Raw genomic sequence first — 23920 nt, 5'->3', positions numbered from 1 at the left:
TGGCGATAAAGATAAAATAATACATTGATAAACTACCACTTTAAAATATATATTTGCTGTCCGGAGCAAGTTGGCATCTCTGCTAATCACTTGAGTTTTCCTCATAGGGGTGTCATCATGTTGTCAATGAAAAAAATATTCTGCGCTGCTGTTGTCACTGTGTGCTTTTATAAATTTGATGTTCCTGGCTATACTTTTCCATTTTTAAATTTCTTTTATTGTTTTCTTTCTTACTTTGTATTATGTACTATATAGATCAAAATGTTACTTGCAACCAACGAATTAGAATTTAAAGTATTTGTTACACTGTTTTACCAGGACTCGAATGTCTTTACAATACCTTTTTTTTGTTTCCTCCAATGGATTAAAAAAAAACATTAAAATTATAAATTATAGAAAGAAATACAGCAAGAGAAAAAAGTACTTGTCCCATTAGTAGATGTATAGCACTCCAATATTTTCAGGGATGCCAACTGCTTCGTTTTCGGCAAAAAGTTAAAAAATTGGTATCGAATTAAATAGTAAAACTTTCAGAATAAGAATAATTACTTCCACTCTTGAAAAGTTTTACCACGAGATAAATGGAAATAAGTTGCATTTCATATGACGCTTAGAACTTTTGATATGTAGTGATGGAAAAATTCTTTTAAATGAAAGTTACTATTGAAAATAACTTAAATTTCGTTACTACTCGATTTTTTTTTTTTACATGCGGAGTAAGTTGGCATCTCTGCATCAATTTCTTCTCGGAGTCTACAAGCAGTGCCGAGATATCCCATAAGACTCTCCCTGATTTCGTTTCCCCTATAGAGTGGACAATTTGGGACTACAAACGCACCGATATGATAAAGGTGTTTCGCCAGGTAATCATGAGTCCATGATCCACCTCAAGTCTAAATTCCGTGACAGCTTTTTCACGACATTTATACATAATATATCGATCCAAGATGTTTCTTCAACTTTTCGAAGAAATACGTGAAGTTCGCTATGCTGTTTCAATTTTGCCTCATCAGATTATTACTACAAAATTTAATGGAATGAAATGAGTTATAAATATTGGGTTGTTAAATTATTTGAATGTCCTTTTTAACCAGCATATGTGTCTGTTCGTTGCCATAAATATCACAATGTTTTGGAATCCAATGGGGTTTTATTTGTTGTCCCTCTATTCTCACACTCTACATGAGAACCGGACAATCTAGGGCAGTGGTTCCCAATTTTTTGGACAACAGAACCCTCAATAATAGACCTCTTTTTGGCAGAACCCCAACTTTATAGACAAAGTTCATTAAAATAATTGTGAGCGTTATTACCCATAAAAGACTATATTTAAAATATTTACTTAGATGAATGAAGATTTTTCATCGTTTTATCATTAATAATCTTAAATTAGGTTTTAAGTCCGATGATTAAATTCTCAGGCATTGTGCTATATCTGGCCCAGTTATGAATTTGTCTTTGATGTATATACACAAACTGAAAAAGAATAAAATAGGCTGAATTTTGGTTTACTTCGAAATGAAAGCTGAAGAGAATAGCTATAAACGTTGAAAATGGTCATTGGGAAAACAAATTTCTTCATAAAAGAATTTAGTCAGTTTATACTGATTTTAAAAGTGCAATAGGGAATACTGATGCAATATTTTATAACTGCTTGTTCTTTTCGAATTTTTTTTCCAAATATATTGTTATTAGAAACATTATATTTTCCTTTTAAAAAAAAGACCCATTTCATTGACATTTTACTTCAAATAATTTCATCAACGAAACCATAAGATCCAATAAATTGTGAAGTATAGGTTGTATTTAAATATAATCAGAGGTTTCAAGACTCATCATTGGTATTTAAAGAGTGGTAACTCACAGAACCCCTTTAACTCCTCCACAGAACCCCAGGGTTTCACGTAGACTGAGTATTCTACAATGAAATGCAGGTACGCTGTCAATCAATAAGAAACCTGACATCCAACATATATTTGCCAGCCGCGATGTAAAAAAAAAAGAAAAAAAAGAAAAGTTTAAAAAAAACTAAGTGATTGCATTTTTTTTAATTTCAAATAAGTACAAATTTTATGTAATTTTTGGAGGTAACAAGCACAATATCATTTTATTATTAGGAACTTATAGATAAATTTAAAAGCTATACTTACTTTCACAGAATAAAGAAGAATCCAGCATCCCTCGAGACACAAATCCAGATTCACAAATACAGTTGTAGCTACCTATAGTGTTCTCGCAAAACGTGTTAGGCTGAGCACAGGCGGAAGAATTTTCGCACTCGTCAATATCTATAAATTATTAATTCAAATACATTGATACTATATAAAATCAAAAGCATCGAAACATACTTGATATTGTAACGTATAAAATAATGTATCGACGAAATTATTAAGCATTCTTAAATTTATTTTGTATACAAACAGTGTTACGAATTCAGAATAAAATATATCATTGAGAAATTCAATTTTATTACCTTGGCAAATTTCTAATGGCTTAATTAACGTATCTACTATAACAGTCTTATAACCTTCTTTACAAATACATGCATATGAACCAGGCAAATTGATGCACGTCATTGATTGTTTACATGGATTATGTTTCTCGCATTCGTTGAGGTCTAAAAATAATCAAAGAACACTTATAAGAGAGGTAAACTTAATTAATCAATGCCCTAACACAGTTATTGCTAGATTGTGAAAAGTTTGTATAAATAAAAAATGTGATAAAGCGTATTTGCTTATATTAACTAGAAAGCATATTTATTTATATTAACTAGATTACTTTTTTTCGCTATCTGCTACTGCTTTAAAAAGGTATTGTGCATCATTTTTATTTTAGTTATTTAATATAACTCATGCAAATGTAGGTTTGTATGCTCAACATGAAAACAATAGCTTACAAGCCCTTCTCAAGTTAAAGAGTAGATACCATAATTTACTTAAGGACATCGTAAAGATATTACCAGGTTCAAAGTTACATTTGAACTCGCAATCTTCACACGCTTCAAATTTTTCGGTTGAAGTACAATGGCCCTCGATCACAGAAGACATCCGATTTTGATTACATTTGTTAGGAAACGAGTAAAAATCTTTCACATTATCCAGTACTTAAAACTCTAACGTGTCTAAAAGTAACCAAAATGTCGATTATGATAAACTATACAATGTAACAGAGTCAATATAATTCAGCAATAAAATTGTTTTTTAGTGATCCGAAAATGTATGAAATTTGTATTGTCATGAGACGCAGCCGAGCTCTAGTACAAGCTTAAATACTCTAGCTAGTGGGAAAGTGGTCAAATTTGGATGGTGTGATTCCATCTACACAAACATGAAAACGAAGTAGCAAAAACAAGGCTCCCACGAAGTAATAAAAACAGGGCCTTGAAAATTTTTAATAGTGGTAGTAGTAGTGCTTAATTTACGTCGCATTAGAACTACATGATGAGATATTGCCGGTGATCTGGGAAACATCCTTAAAAATGATCCGAAGACATGCTGTCACAATTTTGATCTTCTGCAGAGGGGTAGGTAGCATGACAACCTACTCATGAAGTCGAACACTATAGGGTAGAACAGTTTAACGATAACCAATGCCGCATCCTCGGTCTCTTCGCAAACTGATCAAAAAAGGCACCCTCACACGCACAGACTACAACAAGTAATGTTTGCATACCTGCCAACTCTCCCGCATTTTGCGGAAGATTTTATTTTCATATTTAAAGTGGTAGTAAATATATACTATTTTTTCTTTTATAAATTTAATTTTTAAATGATTTTGATCACCACTATTCTTACAAAAATTAAGCTTATATATTAATATGCGGTACCATCATGGTTGAGTTTTTTCAAATGCAACGTATTTGTTTGCTTAAAATTGAAGTTTTAATTCCATTTTAATACCACTGGGGAAAATTATAATGGAAGGGATTAAAAGTTGGCACGTCTGTGTTTGGCTTCTAGTCGACTGACTTGTGTAGGGGTCGGGGCACTGGCCTCGCATCCTGTGCAACACATGGATGTTATTTCATTCTCTATACTATCTGTCCTTACAGTGGGAGCAACGTTGGCCTACCTAATATGGTGCCCATAGGAAAGTGGCCAACAAATCTGCCCTTCAGATGCCTGTATTGACGAAAGATCATTCTCCAGGGCATTGGGGAAAAAAATATTTGATTTCGGTGATCTACTGAAAATTGTATTTAAACGCTCATCCCACTACCGGCCTTTTCAGTAGTAGGAGATATAATAAGTCTACCGGAAAATTCTGTCTCCGAAAGAGCACTAACCATTATACAAGAATGCAAGAGATGCCCTTATAAAAAAAGTTGTAAGACATTTACCCTTAAATGTACTATCTGATGTACCACTTAGTTCTGTGTGATACTTTTGAACCAATTTCGCGCATGCTTTTTTGCGTCATATAATATGTGTGTTTTTAAGCTAGAACACTGTCATTGAAATAAAAGTAAATAACTTACCACTTTTTTTTTATTTAAAAACGAACTTTTTGCATTCTGCTTCACATCCTGTCAAAATACTAATAAATCAGTCGAATTAAATAGTAAAACATTAAGGATAAGAATTAGTCTTATTCTTTAAAAGAGTCACCATGAGATAATTATAATAAAATTATATTTCGAATTATACTTAGGATTTTTGATATAATGGTGAAAAAATTACTTAAAATGAAAAATACTCAACTGAAAATAACTAAAGTTTGTTAAAACTAGAATTTTTTTTTTTTTTTTTTACAAAACGGAACAAGTTGACATCTCTTTATTAATGCAAAAAGAGGCTGGTAATTTTGCGGATAGATCTTTTCGGTAGATACAAATTTCCTTCTATAAGATACGTCTTAATCGTTTAAGGAAGTTAAAGAGGAGATTTCTTGTTTCGCTATATCGTCTTTTAAAAAAATATTTAGTAGTTATTTCATAAATATTACAATATCGAGGCATGTCTAATTTTATTCGCGCTTCTCAAAATTTTCAAGCTCCTGTGAAAGCGTGGATAAAAAATGAAATTTTTATACACTGCATAAAAAGATAACTTGACTTTATTATGATCAAAATAATAATACGTATTCATTCACCTTTACAAAAGCCATTTGCTTCTTCATACCCGGATTCACAACCACAAATTTTTCTGTCACCATCAAAAGTACAATTAACATTATCTCCACAATAACACTCTATAAACAAACATAGCAATAAACAATGTGTCATTATGTAAAAAGATATATATAGTGTTGCATAAAAATACAAATCAAGATTACACTAAAGGTTTATTTTAGATGATAACACTGAAAAAAAAAATTCTATTGCATGAGAGTTTAGAACGGATCTTATATATTTCCACGTTGCTGATTTCCGATCTGCAATCGGTATCTCTCTAAGAACTGCAGTTTGTATGCAAATTAAGAATGAGTTCCTAACCTGGATTTTTTAGAAATTCACTGGAATGAATGCTGAGTGTCCCCACTTTCTTTTACGTTGGGAGTAGTAGGAAAAAGGGGAAATACACTTCAGATTATGATTCGATACGTTAATGACGTATGCTTTTTGCCTTAACCTTTCACTACACATTTTTAAAAAGTGAAGAATAACAATGGGGGTCCAAATTTTTTTTTTTGCATTTATACAAGTACTTGATCTCACCTGATTCATGCGTGGGGATTTCAAATGTGATATTGGTTTCTTTCCGAAAGTTTCAATTTTTTTGGAATTGTATATTTGGTTCATTTTAGCGTTTTTGTTTGAATTTGCAATGCGCAAAATAAAAAAATGGACCACACTGAATAACTTTTGATCTAATGATCTGATCACGTTCTAGTACTCAATCTTAATGGTTCAAAGGGGAGACTTCAAATATGCTTATTAACTAGTGCAGAGGATATTTTAAGTTACGAATTCAGATACAAAAATGTATTTTCTCTGAATAAACATACCTTTTTTTCGACGAATTTGGATTTCTGACCCCCAAAATATAGGGGGTAGCTGCAATCTGGAAATTCAAGAGAATGGTCCAAGGTTTAAACCCCTTGATGTCAATTTTATTTTTTGCATACATTGCCATATCCCGATTACTTTTCAAGCGAATTTAAAAAATTCTGCACAAAATTATAAAATTAATTTATCTAAAGGTAATTACATGCAGAATATCACTTTTAGTAAATTTTTATTATTTTATTTAAGTATAGTTGAAAAAATTTTGAAATGTAAGGTACAAAATTCGTTCTATCATCGTAAAGAATGCTACTTTAAATGGCAAAATACAAAATTTGAACGAAATCCTGATCACTTTGATCGGACGGTCCTGAGAAATCGAATTTTTGAAAAAGCCGTATTTTAAAAATTCAATTTCTCTGGAACTATTCCAACGATTTCGTTCAAAATTTATATTTTGCCGTGTAAAATTACATCCTTAAAATGATGTAAAAAAAATTATACCTCACAATTCAAATTTTTTTCGGCTATTCTTAAATAAAATAATAAAAAAATAAGAAATATGTACTAAAAGTGATATTATGCATGGAATTATCTTTGGATAAACGAATTTTTCATTTATGGTTAAAAAATTTTTTTAATTCGCTTAAAAATTTCTCGAGATATGGCGAAGTACGCAAAAAATAAAATTAACGTTAAGAGGTCCAGACTTTTGACCACTCTACTGACCAAACTATTAACACCATATTTCCCAGATTACGGCTATCCCCTATATTGTAGGGGACAGAGATCTGAATCCGTTGAAAAAGGGGTATGTTCATTCAGAGAAAGTATGTTTTTGTGTCTGATTTCGTAATTAAAAGTATCATCTGCACTGATTTATTAGCATATTTATGGTCAACCCCTTGAATCATTAAAGTTGAATTTGAGAACGTGCAAACCCGATAATTAGATCAAAAGTTATTCGAGGGAGGTCCGTTTTTTATTTTGCTCACTGTACTAGCTTATAAAGAACGTATATGCTTATGTGCATGTAGATATACACTTGTCTGCTCTTTTGGAAATAGCACTAAAGGCAAAAAATATATGACCCTAACGCTATAGTCATCAATTGAAATGCATTATCACCTTCTTCCTGCTACTCCTTACGTAGCATAAAAGTGGGGACAATTAGTATTTTCTCCAAGGAATTTAAAAAAATCCAGGTTAGGAAATCCAATTCAAATTGTAGACGCAGTACAGGGTTAGTGTAATTCTCAAAGGTGCAGACAAGTGCATATCTATGCTTATAAATATATACGTTCTTCATAAACTTGCTCATTTAAACAAAATATAAACTAAACTAAAAATATGATTTTGAAAAATATCTGCAACTCTTGGAACGAAGAAAAAAAAAATCATATTTGATATTCTCACACCCGAATCAGCCTCTATATGGTTTCTTATAAGTATCAGACCAACATGAAGGCAAACCAGTTAACGAAAGAGCCATTTAATAGATCTTGTAAAAATAAGGAAGTGATGGTAGCAAATATACGATTGGTTTGTCTTATTTACTTGTCAACCACTACCGATTCAATTCTCAAATATATATGATAAATTTCTCTCAAGTACTTTTAAAATAGAATTTGGGTTCATGCGCACAACTGCTTCACTTTTTAAATAGTCTGAGCAGACTACTTATAAAAAACCGTGTGGAGGCTTTCTGATGTAGCAGGTGATGATCAGGCTAGATCAAGTATTGTTTGTATAAGTGTAATAAAAACTTTGTTCCCTAGTGTAAATACTTCATTGCAGATGAAGAAAAAAAATGAAAATTGTTTCCTCGACACAACTGACATTAATATTTAAATATTATTAGTGGAAAACAAATTTTAATGTTTTAACATGGAATTAAAAATATGCCTGTTATTTTTTTCATTAAATTTTAGAACTTTGTCGTCCCTTAAAAAAATACTAAATAATATTTTATCCAAACAATCTTATCTCTCAAAATCTTAAATAAATATATGTAATTGTGTAATTTGATTCAACCGTTTAGTGTTAGTACGACACTAAATATCTGACATCGAATTTTTTTCAACGAATTCTGAAAATAATGTGTATAATATAATATATAAATAATATAACATAAATAATATGAAGCATCTGTATAAATTATTTTGTCATGTTTTAATTTCATAAGAATTATTTGCGTGAGTTACTGTGAAAATTATTTTCACAGCCTTGTTAGTTAAAAACTGCGTATTAACATTCCTATTTTTAAAGGAAGAGTATTTGCTAACAGATACTCACAATTTTTCTTTTAAATAATGATAAATTTCTCAGTCTTTAGCTATCCTATTTATTTTATTAAATCCCAAGGAATATTATTGTTATTTAATTTCTAATTATGTATTTATTTACCCATCATTTGATTACTCAATTAATATGCGTCCCTCTCCTAAACTAACAATTGACCTTGATGGATAATTTTCTGTGTACCAAGGATGTCCACTTTACTCAGATGTCACCGTATGTTTATTATATTATGATTATAACCGTCATTGAACAGCCAATCCAATTTTTGAGTTTACGACCAACAGTGTTCTCTTCCGTAGTCATGTAATTTTAAACCCAATCCAGAAGACAAGGGAACTCCTGGATGAAGTATTGGCAGAAATTTGCCATCGAGGAAGACTTTTTGATGGAACTAAACCATATTTGAGCTTTGAGCTACGTGTAGAGGAAAACCACGAAAACCTCCCATGGTTAGACTGACGGCAAGGAGTCATTAGCCCATGAACTTTCTACAACGGAGGATGTTTTATGTCGTCTCTGTAATCCGTGAGAGTTGTTAGCGGAATTCGTATCGACCAATCATCGCTGGGATTCGAACCTGGGTCATCTCATAGGGAGACGAGAGCTCGATCACCTGAGCCACCACGACTCCACCGTATATTTAGATATTAATAAGAAATAAAGAATAAGGTAGAGTTATACTTTCACATTTTCCCATTTTTTCTGCATAGCCTATATCACATTTACAGCCAATTTGTTTTTTGTGTTCATCATATGAGCATTTGCCATATTGGCCACAGCTGCATTCTAAAAATAAGAGTGATATAATTTAGAAAAGGGCGAAGATTCCAAATTTTTACTTTGAATGAAAGTGTAAACAATGTCACAGATTAATAATATTTTTAATAAAAGAAACATTAGTAAAAAGTTACATGTTCGAACAAACAATAATTTAAGAACATATCCAAGATACACATAAAGTTGTAAATTAAAAAAAAAAATTTCACATACATAGGGGATGATACCAAGACACACCCTCTATTTCTACACAAAATTTCTGTAGGTTCGGAAAACATTTTTTGTAGAAGTAGTAAGTGAAGTATTGTATTAATATTTTAATAAATTTAAATTAAAAAAATTGTGTCCACCATTTCAGAGAAAAATTTTAATAGATAAGATATTACATAGACTTAATAGCATAGCTGCCTACTAATACGGCCATTTAAAAACAATTCTCTTAGTCATAGCAACATTAGGGTTTTGGTGTACTAATTCTTAAAGTTTAAAGTTTCAAAAAAAAAATTAACAACCACGACGAATCAATAATGTAAAAAAAAANTATATGTATATATATGTGTATATATGTGTATATGTATATATAGGTGTATATGTATGTATATGTATATATATGTGTAGAAATGTGCCATAAAATATATCCAAAAAATGTGGGGGCGAAAATGAAAGAATGCTTTCGATAAAAAATGATGTGGCCAATGTGAAAAGCATATGAGGCTAAAATTAGACTTTTTAATATTAGGGCTATTAATAGAATTTTTCATTGCTAAACATACTGCAAAAAAAAATTTGTAAGATAATTGTCCATTTCCTTTGTTGTATACATCAGTTGCTATTTTTTTAAATTTAATATCAATAATACTTTCTTTATACAATATTAATATACTCAAAGCCTTCTAGATATTTTAAGTGAATTGTGAAATAAAAATATGTTGGAAAACTCCAACGTAAACAAATTAATTAAATCAAAACCTTATTCATGTATTTTTTTTATAAGAAATACATAACAAAAACTGATTAAATGCTCACCCACACAAATTCCTTGATGTTCAGCGTAGCCTTCATCACAAACGCAGGAGGGGAAAACAACATTTGGATCGCATATTCCATGATCACCACATAGACATTCTTCAAAAAAATCAGAACAAAATTTATCATTGATAGAATTAAAAATAAAACATTTACGTAATAAATCATGTTAAAAAGTGAATAAATTAAAGTTAACATGTTGAGTACCTAGTCAGCCATCGGTGGCTGACAATGGATTTTTCATTTAGGCAGCGTCAGTCACCGGTGGCTGACACTGAAATTACATTTAGTTCGCGTCAACCACCAGTGGCTGACACTGAAATTACATTTAGGCCGCGTCAACGACCGTGGCTGACACTGAAATTACACTTAGACCGCGTCAACCACTGGTGGCTGACACTGAAATTACATTTAGGCCGCGTCAACCACCGGTGGCTGACACTGAAATTACATTTAGGCTACGTCAACCACCGGTGGTTGACACTGAAATTACATTTAGGCTGCGTCTGTCGCCGCTTACTGACACTAACCTTTCACTTTAGGCTGCGAAAAACAGCTGGCTGACAGCGTATAACATGATATAGAAATATAAAATTTACACTCTTTTATGGAATTGCAGAAAATGTATTCAAAATTTACTTAATGATTATGATTCTTGGTTTAATAAATTCAATTTAGTAGATTTTTATCCACCACAATTTTTAAACAATTCACCACTTTTATTAGATATGTCATGTCATGATAAACCATCAAAAAAATTGCAAAACCGGCTAATATTTGCAAATTTAGTTTGTAGTTATTTACCGTGGCCAGATGGGCAAGTCATGTAAAATTAGCGTGGCGCTCAATGTGTTAATAAATCATGTTAAAAAGTGAACAAATTAAATTTAAGTAGGGAACCCAATAAATACTAATCAATATTATTATAAAATTAAAAGTTTAAACTTTGATTCTGGAATTTATTAAGCACACTTAAGAAAACCTATTGAAATAGTACATTTTCTTACTATTGCATAGGTATCCATCAAAATAATTTCCTTTTTTGCAACCACAAAGTTTTTTCCCGTCATCATCAAACCCACACCACGTTGAGTTCGATTCACAATAGCAATCTAAAAATAGAAAATTAAAAAAAATCATTACGAAACATATACATTGATTGATGCCACCCCGGAAACCCTAATTGCACAAAGTATTTAAAAAGATAGTAAAAATAGCAATAAGGTTAGATTAATTTGTTTAAATTTGCCAGCATTTATAAACAATACATCATTATTTTCAGGTCTTACAAATTTAATTTAATTGCTTAGATGTAGTGAATAGAATATAGAAGAATTGAGAATCAAATTTAATACAATATAAAACGAAAAATAATTTTTAATCAAATAGAATCTTTCTAAAAATTTTATGATAACTTAAGCAGAAAGGTCAACTGCTCCGGATTCTTTTAAAAAGCGGTATAAAACTCCAAAGTAAAATTTGCCGTTTTTCAGACAGTTTTTTCCAACATTTTAGTTTTTAATCTTTTTGCATTCCGAGTACTTCAAAATGCTTCATGAACTATATTATAAGCACTTAATTATTTAATATACATAATACAGTATTTTTACATAATTTTTAAAATTACTTAAAATAATCTGGTTATTAATTAATAAAGTGAAAAATCTTTTTTTTTTAGAATGCTGACTGTTGATGTTGCCTCATGGGCGACATCGGATTACCAAAGGATAGAAGGCTTATATTTTATTTCTATATTAGATGTGGTAAGCGAAATCTTGTTCATCTGTTTCATTTTTGCCCAAATAAGTTTAAGTGATTTTGACCATTACTTCCTAAATTAATATTTTTAAAAATCTGAGGAAATCCTGATAATATAGAGTAAATTTTAATATGGAGGAGCTCGAATATAGAACAGATTTAAGGGGAGTCGGAAGGGTTTCGTAGTCTTGTAATTTTGTACCCAATCCAGAAGACAAGGAAACTCTTGGATCAAATACATCATTTATGCTAAATCTGACCATTTTCGATGTACCTTTTCTACGAAACTTCCAATAATATCGCTTTGAAATTTCTGGAGATATTTCAGACTCTACATTAGTTACATCAGTTTATGATGTGATAATGTTTTAGCGTTGAAGGAATATTTGTTTTTGTTATAAAATATTTTTTATCCAAAATGATAAGACTTTCTAAAAAATTGAAAGTTTTCAGTTCTGTCAAAGATATATATTAACAGTTATCACAGTGTAAACAGTTATATGTGACAGGAAACTGAAGCAATATCTTGTTCAGATGCAAATCCCTATATATACGTCGACTCCCCTTAATGGATAAAAATGATAATGTAGAAGTAAATTTTAATCCAGAGTAGTTAAGATACTGTGTAGATTTAACATAGAGGTACAGGGTTCCCGCGGTCCTTGAAAAATTTAAGAAGTGGTAGCAAATTTAGGGTGGTATACTTTTTTATTTTAATATACTTTTTTATCGTAAAGTGCAGAAATTTTCGTGCACATATATATTTTTTAGAAAACAATTTTTAGTGGTGGCTACACAGAAATAAAAATGTCAAAATTTCTTTTATTTTTATTACCACTTTTTAAAATTCTCAAGGACCGTGGGAACCCTGAGGTATAATATAGAGTGGATTTTCATATACGAACTTTCACATGATTCACTGTGTGGGTTGTATGAATAGCCCACTGAGCACACACACACTTGTCGACCTTGCTGGTAATCACACCAGCTAAATGATCCTAAATCCTGAGAAGCCCAATATGTACACAGACAACCTATTAAAGTAAACAAGATAGTAAAAATTAAAATTTTCATCCACACATATTTCTCAAGCTGATTATGATTTATTAGCCGTGATGAGTCACATAATCTACTGCAAAAGCGCCACACCAGTCATTTTATTTTATTTCATTTATTTTATTTTATTTTATTTTACAACTGTCATTGAGCAGCAGACTTAAATTTTTAAATTACGGCCACTAATGTTCAGCTTCGTAGTCTTGTAATTTTGTACCCCATCCAGAAGACAAGGAAACTCCTGGATCAAGTACTGGGTAAAATTTGCCTTCGTAGAGGACTACTTTATGGAACTAACCCGCACTTGCGTCACATGGAGAGGAAGACCTCGAAAACATCCCAATGTTAGTAGGACAGCAAGGGGATTCTGACCTATGATCCGTCGATCACTTAGGAAATTTTACGTCAGCACTGTGGTCGGAGCGAGTTGGGTACGGAATTCGTATTGCCCAGCCATTGCTGGGATTCGAACCCGGTTTACTTCATTGGGAGGCGAAAGCCTTATCCTTTAAGCCACCTCTTCTCTACTAGACATTTTCGCTACCCGCAAACTTGAACAAATAAGGCTCTTCTCTGGAAGAAGGAGAACTTTTAGTTCATTTTCTAAAAGATGGTTCATTGCTGAATCGATTCAAAATGACTTCATTCTATTAATTGTAAAATATCTAAATAATAAATTTTAGGCAGGTTTTGTGGGATTTATTATGCAAAGCCAATAATTCATGATATATTTTTAATTAGCTGTTTAAAACATCAAAATTATACTAAATTTTAATATAAATTAATTTCTTTAATGATTTTCAAGAGAGCTGTGATTAATTTAGGTTTTTAATTTAACTAAGGTTCCCACAGGTCTTACGTATTTTTAAAAAATGGATACAGGAAGTAAACATACCTCATTTCAATGAAACTGTGATCAACTCTATCAATAATTTATAAAGGAAATATACAGAACTTGGACAAAAGTATAAAGACGCATCTAAACTATTTCTATGTGAACAAAATTTCTTTTAGGAGCAATTGTTTTGGACGATTTTTCTTCTCAAAAATGCTAGCATAATTTTAAAGATCTCACTTAAAGCTCTTAGAAGAGATACTTAAAACATTCCAAACTTAAGCTGAAAAAGAATTTTTATTACTTAAAGTTAATATATTAGGTGTTTACATGTTTTCCCCAACCCCTGTATCTGTACAATAATTCTAATGTGTCAAAATTGAGAAATTTAAAATAATATTTTAAATATATAATGGAGTACAAATATATTTCCTTCCAAAAGCAATACATAGAGGTGATCACAAACGTGTTAAAAAATCAACGTTTGATTGTTTTAATACAATTTAACTGTCACGGTTTGACCTATTGGAATCTTAAAACAAATATTTAAATATCAACTAATTGGTTTATACTACACAGTATGCAGCGTATGACTCACTTCGGCATGTTTTGGTAGCTGCATCAAATCTATACTCCATTGTACTGCATCTGCAGTAGGCCTTTTGTCTATCCACATCATAAGAACAGTCTGTATGATCATCCTTTCTACACATATCAGAGTGCAAACAATCATAAATGCTTTCGCAAAAAGGTCCAGACGTCCCAGGTAAGCAGACACAAAAATGTTGCAGGCAAGACCCTCCATTTTTGCATGTTTGCGTTTCATTGCAAGTCTCTATAAAAGTATTAAAATTATTATCTTAAAATATCTTGGGTGCATAACTCCAATAAATTACGAGAATCATTAAAAAATATAATTTTTCCAACGTTTTTCAAAATGACATTTTAATGCTGTAGGCAGTTAATTATCATTTGTAAAATTCCAAGTGAAGATTCCTATAAAATGAAAATACTAAAATAATCCATTAAATTTGTTTCAAGTAAGAAAAAAATTGCAAAGTAGTTTTCACGAAATAAATAACGTGTTTAACCTTGAAAAACTAAAAATTACTATACTATTAATAAAGCTTGATTAATAAAGTAATTTTCTAATCCTATTTTTTAACCTTTTGCACTCGAGGTTTTTTTTACAATTAAAAAGAAATCAACCGAATTCACAAGACAAAACCACGTAACACCGAGATATTCACACGATAAGAATTCACTGTCATGAATTAGGCTCATCTGATTTCCTTGCATGTGACCACAAAATTTTTACCTTAACATTTTATTGTAAATTAATTTAATCTACAAATATTTTTAAAATATGTTATACATCAAAATTTATTTCTCAGAATTTACTGAAAAAATATGAAACTATAAAAAAAATTAAGAAACAGTAAGGATTTCTTTAAATACCAATGCAAATTCCATCGATTCCCTGAGCATATCCTTCTTTGCAGTCGCAAATCTTTTTTTCTTCAATGAATTTGCAACCAATAGAGTTCTCTCCGCAATCACATGCTGTAAAATAGAATTTATTAATTTAAAAAGCATCTGAATTACTACAATAAAACCCCGCAAATACAAAACATGGTCATCTAAAATTCTAGATGGTTGCAAACGATATTACTTTTCAAAAATTATAAATAAAAAAATATTCATTAAAATGCCTATGAACTCACTCAGTTAATATTACGAAAGGAAAATGAAATGTAAATTTAAATTAACTTTCTGCTTACGATATGAACCAGATTGGAACAGAATAGCACTTTTTAGTATGTTAAACGCCGTATGCAAGAGGTTAAAGTAGTATACATACTATACAAAATCTGACTAGAAATAAAATTCAAAAAATTAACTCCCAACTATGTTTAATTGCATAATAACATCTAAATACACAAATAACGTTTAAATACACAAAGGGTGATAAATCAACGGCTTAAAGTAAGACGGAAAAGAAAAAGATATTAGTAAAACCAACAGCAGTTTCTCTTGAGAAGTGAAAAATAAATTAGTGTTATTCTAAACACGTTGAATGCCATGGGGATCACCGGTGACCGGCACTGAGTTTGTTCGTAGTGCCACGGGTGTCGCCGGTGACCGGTCACGCCAGTTATTAGAAGCACATATAATTTTTTTTATATAATTATCGTTTCTAAAATGGTTTGAAGAAATTAATGCAATATAGAACACACAAAAATAGTTTTATTTATATATACAGAGATACCAACTTGCTCCGGACAGCGAATAAAAAGTCGATTTTAGTCGATTTTTATCCAGCACTATTTTTAAACAATTCGTAGGCTAAGATAATTCACCACTTTATTCAAATATGTCATGCTAAACCTTTTAAAAAAGTAGCAAAATTTGTCTAATATTTTGCAAATTTAGTTTGTAGTTATTTACGGTTTGGCCAGACGGGCAAGCAATGTAAAATTGGCGTGGCTTTCAGCGTGTTACTAACAACGTATCCATCAAGGATAACTTTCAATCTAGCAACTTGATACTACACCAGTTTCATAGGAAATAGTGCCATAAAAAGCAACTGACAGAAATAGCAAAGAAACTAAAGAATATGAATAAATATATGTTCGATTTTTTTTCTGATGTAACGGAACTATTTTGTTTTATCAACTTCTAACTAATTTTTTTAAAAAATCGTGCATGCATACTCATAACTGATGTAAATTAGTTGTATTAAGATTAAACTGGAAACAAAACTAACCCGTTGCATTAAAACATACGCATAATGTTAGATTGATAGATCCAGTTTATGTTATTTTCCCTGATTAATATATATTCCTGAAAATGCCGACTCGCTTAAACCATTAAGCTCTTCAATTGTATATCGTTCACATTAAATTAACAATACAAATAATTAGTCTTTAAATAATGACATATATAAGCTATTGCTCTGAAACCCAAATGGTAGCACAAGTGTTCGAATTTATTTTTCAGAAACAAGACAAACTCAAAAGATGACAGAATAATATACTCCGAAAAATAATACCATAAGACGTTTGACTAGAGATAAGACCTTTTAGACCATTATATTGCAAAGCTAATTTTTTAAAAAGGTCATAAATTGGGATTTGATGAAATTTTTACTTTTGAAAACTTTAGAGAAGACATGAACCTCTGGCCAATGGCAGCTTGTTTTTGTAGCGACGCATCTTTATCTAAAATGCACAGTATCTAATTTTCTTTTCACTCCAGTTAGCAATTCAGTTGCCGGAAAGAGTCACCTAAAAGTTAAAATTTCAAGATGGATGGGAAAAGGGCCGCAAATGATCTCAGGCGCACAAATAAATTTCGATAAGGATGATTTTTTTTTAATAAACTGGTGCATACAGTAATTTTAGTGGGATTTTAAAATAATCATAGAGCAAAAACGGTAAATGCAGGACTGTCAATAACTACGCATTTCCCAAATATAGAGTGGCATGCAGCCTATATAAAAGTAGATACTTTTATAGTGCGACTTAAAAACAAACCTTTCAGAATTTTCGGTAATTTTGGCAACAATTTAAAAGCTTCACCTTGAGAGAACTGGAACAAATTGGCGTTTCATACGAACTTTTGAATCACTAAGATGTAGTGGTGTAGAAAATAATTTCAAATCAATTTTACAAAACAAAGAATCATGCATTAAAACATAACATAAATATCAAAGAAAGAAATTTTCCTAAAGAGCATAGAAATTTGCCAGCTCTGCAAGTACCTTAGACCTTACCTTAATTATCTAATGTACTTTTATGTTAAATTAATTTATGTATTGCTACTGCCACCAAGAGTCTTACAGAGATAGTTAAAAACGATAACTTAACAATCGAGAAATGCAGAAGTATGATTTCAGATAATTATATGAATATTACTTGCATATTCTGGTAGTTTCATCTGAGTAAATTCTCAGAATAAAATTAATATAACATTACAATGTAAATATATTATTCTTGCATTGAAAAATGAAAGTCTTTTTTTATTCTTTGGTGCGATACATTTAGTACATTTTAATCGAAAATCCTTTTCAATAACAACAGTCACATAATCTAATTCACATTTCAGTATTAATTTTTTTAAAAAATTTTCAATTGTTCTTACCTGTCGCTTGTTGATTCAAATTATTTTCTGCTCCAGCATTTGTTTCATCTGCTTTTGCATTCGTTAATTTAAATAAAACTTCATTGTTCTGTGGTTTTAAAATATTTTTGGTAGCATCAGTAACTACGAAAGATTGTACGCTAATGGATACAATAAGTATGGATATAAAGTTGTAAAACATTTTACAATGATATTACAGAAGAACTATAATCAATTATTTTTATATTTATGAATAGATCCTTAAATGCTGTTAAACTTTGACTGAATATTATCGAATTAGAAAAGAAAAATGATTTTTTTTTTTTTTTTTTTTTTTTTTTTTTTTTTTTTNTTTTTTTTTTTTTTTTTTTTTTTTTTTTTTGCAATTGAATACAATCATTATCAATAAAGATTATCAGTATTATTTAATCTAACGGTCTTACAGTTTAAAAGTGTCATTGATAAAAACAAGTAATCTTGAGCGATAAAAAAAATAGATTTCATATTTTAAATTTCGCAGTAGAGAGTAAATTATTTTCAAATTGTTCAAAATTATATCTCATAACAAAATTTACATTCGATTGCTGCTTGATTAGAAAACTCGTGATTTTGCCAAAATACTCATAACCCAGCAGCACAATTATTTAATTTTTTTATCTTGAAAAAACACACCACGCTTGTCTTGGTACTCCGCGCTACAAATACAGCATACCCAACGAAAAAAAAAAAACTGGTGAGAAATTTTTCTCCAGAAAACTGAAAACATCATAGAATTAACTATCACTTTAAATTAATAAAATAAATTTTGAGCAATACTGCATTATTTTAGAGCATTAATTGATCAAGATCATTATTTATTTATTTATTTTATTTATTTTATTTTATTTATTTATTTATTTACTTATTTTTTTTTTTTTTTTTTTTTTTTTTTTTTTTTTTTTTTTTTTTTTTTTTTTTTTTTTTTTTTTTTTGCATGACATTTATTTTGTTAGCATTTTAGTTTTTCGAAATTTAGATTAAATTTTAAAAGTACGCTAATAAAAATTATAAAGCTTTAAATGCTATAGGGCCTTACTGATCGAGTAGTATCTCCGTTTAGCCTACGCTCCGTAGCTTCGAGGTAGCGGGTTCGAAATTCTGGTGATAACATTAACATTTAAATTTTGCATTCTGCTCTTAACTTGACAAAGGCTTACAATAAATATTTGTGTTGAGTTCCATGAGCCTGCTTATTTATTTGCAAAATTGATTTGGATGTAAATATTAAATTTATTGAATAGTAATTAAGGCTGGAAATCATTTTACTAAACATTTTCAATGAGGTAGATGAAAATTGCCCCTCTTATTTTTAACAATAATAATTTAAATATGTAAGGCAGGCCACTTTATTTCGGACTTTCAGTTTTCTGATTCTGAGTTTTGGTTCAAAATATGCCACTTCTCAAGATTAATAGCAATTTCCATTCTCATAATTTCAAATTAAAATAAGTTTAAAAAAAAGTATTAAAAATTGTTTTTGTGCAGACACAATTTTCATGTTTTTCTAAAATTAATTCTAAGAAGCGAAATTCGTGGCTATCAATTTTTAACTAGAGTTGGAAGTATCAAAGATAAAATTATTACCCCGCTGGTAGATAATAAAGTGAGGAAGGAAATTAAATACTTTTTCAATATATCTATTATTGTTATCTTATCAAATATAAAATATATGTAAGATAAAAAAAATTGAGGAGGGAAATTAAATAATTTTTCAATTATATATTATTGTTATCTTATTCAAGATAAAATTATTACCCCACTGGTAGGTAAAAAAGTGAGGAGAGAAATTGAATACTTTTTAACTATCTGAAATTATGTAAGGGAACATTTTCTATACTTCAAAAAGTTTTCAAGCACTTACTAACCAATTTCAAATAATCTAAATTTTAATGAGAGAAAGTAGTAAATTTAAACTCCATTAAAAGGCATTTTTGTTCGATACGGTGGACACTCTGATCAAGAGAGAAAAAGCAAAAACTAGTAAGAAAATGGTTTGTTTTCGAGAAAATTAAACGATCTATGACTACCAGCCGCTTATTGTATTACACATATAAGCTTATTGTATTATACACATAAGTAGTATTATACATATAAGACAATTTTTTACCCCTTATTTACTAATTAATGATAAATAATTTACAAATAAGAAAAGAATAGTAGGAATTTATTTTACAGTACCCGGATACCAGCTACATTTGAAAGAGGTTTACTGAGAGCCCCCCCCCCCCTTTACAAATAGCTTTTAGAAATGGAAAACGAGTGTTGCCGCCTAGTCCACTACTTAAGGAGGCACTGCGTTTCATGAATAGTTTACTAAAATATCTTTTTATTCTACAAAGCTTCGTAATACTGAACTTGCCTAAAGACACAAATATTTAAACATTTTTCTGAAGGTATCTCAGTTTTTAAAAATTAAAGAATGTTAGATTTATCATTATGAAATAAATTTTCATTTCCTTTTTGTAAATAAAAGTTAATACCATATACGGTTCGCACTTCCTTGTAGAAAGTAGGCGTTACTTTTCATAGTTTACCCAATTCGAAAGCGTTCATCACAAAAGAAACGCCTACAATTTTGGTCAGTAAATCATAGTTTGATAGCCGCTGTAAAAAAATGGTTTCAATTTTGTATTAAAACAGTTTAAAAAATTTCTTAGTCTTAGCTTTAACTTTAAAATTATAATTTCAGATCAATTGGTTTCGGATCTTAAAGTATTTACTAAAATATTCCGATATCATAAACTACATATAATACATTAACTTCAATTAATAAACTGCAAATTTTCATCGTAATTTTTCTACCACTTTCTTATTGTTTTCAGGTGCGAATGAACCCTAGATTAGTTAAAATTCCACACAGAATAATGTAAATTAAGAAATCTAGTACAACTTCAATCCTAGTAGCTCCAGAGCAGAGGGCGCTGGGCACTGCAGATTATCATTGCGTCTGTATATTATTATCTTTCCGAGATCATTATAAATATTACTGTTAAAATTGGTTATTCTTGAATCTTTTCAATAATTATTGTAAGAAATTTGAGAAAAAATTCCTCTAAATCATTTATTTTTATGTGTAACTATTTAGAGACTTTAAATTTTAAAAATGGATTTATTCCTTCTCGGTTTTTTTTTTTTACATTTATGTAAGAAGTAGTAGAAACTCAATTAACTTTTATTTATTTATTATCTCTTGAATTATCCTATCGTATCAATCACAAAGACTTACATTTCATATTATTCATATACAAACATTTTTTTTCATTCTATTGCAATTGCAAATTGTAGAAAATATGCTTTATATAGTTGCTAAGTTTAATTTACTTTAATAAAATTTTGAATTTTAATAGTTAACGCTTTTTGCAATTTTAGTCGCCCATTTCAACCATGTTTTTAAGTATAATTTCATGATTAAAATTGAATTAAAACAACGTACATTTTCTGCTTTTTAATAAAACACTAGAAAACAGCAAAATTTGAATTTGAAAATACAAATTATCCGATACATATGTAAGGATAAGCCTTATTTTTATAATAATAGTATCCAACTAATTGCTTTTAAGTTTCATTTTGATAAATTATGATGGCGCTGAAGATTGTCTCAATAATTTCTGCAAACCGGGGCTACAACTTTAACTTCTATTAAAGAAACAAGCATCCTAACTGCCAAAATCTCTTCAAGGAAATAATAATCTAATTGACCATAATTAGCGAAGTTTTATTTAATTTTGCCAGCAATTAAAAATTGTTTTGCCAAGAATCTATTGCGTAATCTTTAATTTTGACAGCACTTTTTAAAAATAAAATGTTTCGAATATGTAGAAGAGTTGGCTACTACGAAACATAATGCTGTCTATCACTTGATTAAAAAACATTTTGATTATTAGGAAAAAGTGATGACTAATAAAATTCAAAATTTTATTGAAAGAAATTAACAATTATTTCAAGCATATTTTTTTCAGTTTACTATTGAAAGAAAATGCAAAGATTTTTTTTTATTTGAAATTACTGCAAATAATTTGAAATGCAAGTAGTTGATTCGATTGATCACTTAAAAATATAAATAAATAAAATTGAATTAAGTTTCTACAGTCTTTTTTTTTAAATCGTCTGAGGCATCCCCTGCATTCTTAAGTAATTCATATGACGTATTATATGACCGTTGAAGTACTGCAACTTCGTGATGTAATCAGTAAACATGTAATCTGAAAATAAAGTGCTATTTAAATACAATATCTAATTTATTTCTTAAATTGGTTTCTAAGCTCTTTTTTATTGATCGAATGGCATGAAAATCCACATTTAGGTTTTAAAAAAAGCTGAAACTTCTGAAAATATAAAAACTTTTATACCATACAATTAAAAATTTATTTTTCATCCTTAACAAATTAATTAATAAAAATTATATAATTCATTTAAATTTATATTTTATATTTCTCTTTGAGATTGAGAGCTTATACCTTTTTGCGAATGAATTGCTATTGTTTAACCAATCATTCAAAAGATATGAAAAGAAACGTGACACGTTAGAATAACAATAGAGTAACTTATTTTTGAACCGGTATAACGGTTAAAAAAAAATTATGTTTCTTCAGAAAACTGCATCTTTTGGTCAAAAATAAGTCTACCACGGTAATGTCAACAGTTATAAATATTTCAAGAGATTTCTTTGAGATATTACCGTCCCGGAGTAGGACAGATCTTAAAGACACGGTTCCCAAATAGAACGGCGAAGTCATGCATCACTGACTGCGGTCAGTAAGCGGGTGGGTGAACACTTTGATCAATCTGCGTGGGGACCGAGGTAGCTCGGTATCTGTCCTCGTTAAACAGTTCAAGCGAAAAAATGCTCGACTTCGTGAGCAGGTCGTCCGAGTACCGAAGCAAGGGAGCCATTCTCTCTACAGAGGATCAAAATTACGATGGCATGTCTTCGAATCAACCTCAGGGATGTTTCCCAGACCGTCGCCTATAACCCATTAAGCAGCTATAGTGCAACGTATATAATGTACCTACCTACCTTGAGATATTAATAAAGAACTTACCAGAATCAGAATTTGACCACCTTTACACAAGTTTTTAAAAAAATTTCTGTTTTTTTTTTTTTTGTGTGTGCGTGAATGTGTTGACTGTAAATTGTGAAACTGATAATAAGTAAAAGTAGTCACGGGTAATCATTTCTCTTTAAAAAAAAAAAAGGCAAAGGTTAAATGGTTTTTTAAGTATAGGAACTTGAAATTTTTCTGAAAACTAGCAGCCTTCCTACTAGTTTAAGCTCTCAACTACTACCTTAATACACTGTTCTTGAGAACTAACTAAAAATAGCATGCTCTTAACGGTTTTCAATCCCCTTTTTTAATTAACTAAATGTAACTCATCATTATTGTTTTTTTCTTTTTATTTAAGACAAGAACCTGAAAAACATCGCCATATTTCTTTTATTACATTTTTAAATATGAATAACTGAAAAATATAACCAACAAGGTTTTTACCTCTCCGATAACCCTTGCTCCTAAACTAGTCCTATACTTACGTCATACTAACTACTAAATATAAAAAACTATTTGTTTCGCCAATTTTAGCAATTACTATCTCTTAAAGCAAGATGGAGTAGAAAGCGTTATCTTGGTTCGCAATTGCTAGTGTGCTTTAAGATAAAATTCAGAAATTCTCCAAATCAGAAAAATCAATGCTGAATTTACAATTGTTTATATGTGAACGAGAAGGTTCTCATACCATCATTATCTTGGTTCGCAGTTGCTAGTGTGCTTTAAGATAAAATTCAGAAATTTTCCAAATCAGAAAAATCAATGCAGAATTTACAATTGTTTATATGTGAACGAGAACGTTTAAAGGTGCCGGCAAATTGCCAAATAAAGATGTCTTGTTTCTCTCGCAGAATTAAAACAATATAAAACAAATTATACATTTCTTATGGCTGCTGCGTATCCGAAAAAATATTTAACACGTTGAACACCGCGTCAGCCATCGGTGGCTGACACTGAAATTACATTTAGGCGGCGTCAACCACCAGTGGCTGGCACTGAAATTACATTTAGGTC

General features: G+C 30.1%; 1 protein-coding gene across 1 annotated transcript in view; it reads right to left on the bottom strand.

The window, feature by feature from the left end:
• LOC107444634 (matrilin-2) overlaps nucleotides 1-18128 on the bottom strand; it is a 24124-nt gene extending 5996 nt beyond the window's left edge. The window contains exons 1-10 of the mRNA XM_016058846.3: nucleotides 17844-18128; nucleotides 15159-15263; nucleotides 14299-14535; nucleotides 12715-12843; nucleotides 11059-11163; nucleotides 10052-10150; nucleotides 8930-9034; nucleotides 5095-5193; nucleotides 2474-2617; nucleotides 2151-2288 (exon numbers count right to left, since the gene is read on the bottom strand). Coding sequence (XP_015914332.2) covers nucleotides 2151-2288; nucleotides 2474-2617; nucleotides 5095-5193; nucleotides 8930-9034; nucleotides 10052-10150; nucleotides 11059-11163; nucleotides 12715-12843; nucleotides 14299-14535; nucleotides 15159-15263; nucleotides 17844-18024 — 1342 coding nt within the window. The 5' untranslated portion in view covers nucleotides 18025-18128. The remainder of the gene's footprint in view (nucleotides 1-2150; nucleotides 2289-2473; nucleotides 2618-5094; nucleotides 5194-8929; nucleotides 9035-10051; nucleotides 10151-11058; nucleotides 11164-12714; nucleotides 12844-14298; nucleotides 14536-15158; nucleotides 15264-17843) is intronic.
• Nucleotides 18129-23920: the final 5792 nt, after the last annotated feature.

This window comes from Parasteatoda tepidariorum, chromosome 9 (genome assembly GCF_043381705.1).
Source record: "Parasteatoda tepidariorum isolate YZ-2023 chromosome 9, CAS_Ptep_4.0, whole genome shotgun sequence".
In the NCBI taxonomy this organism is placed as follows: domain Eukaryota; kingdom Metazoa; phylum Arthropoda; class Arachnida; order Araneae; family Theridiidae; genus Parasteatoda; species Parasteatoda tepidariorum.
The sequence above is the reverse complement of the archived record's forward strand: the minus strand, read 5'-3'. Positions and strand labels throughout refer to the sequence as shown.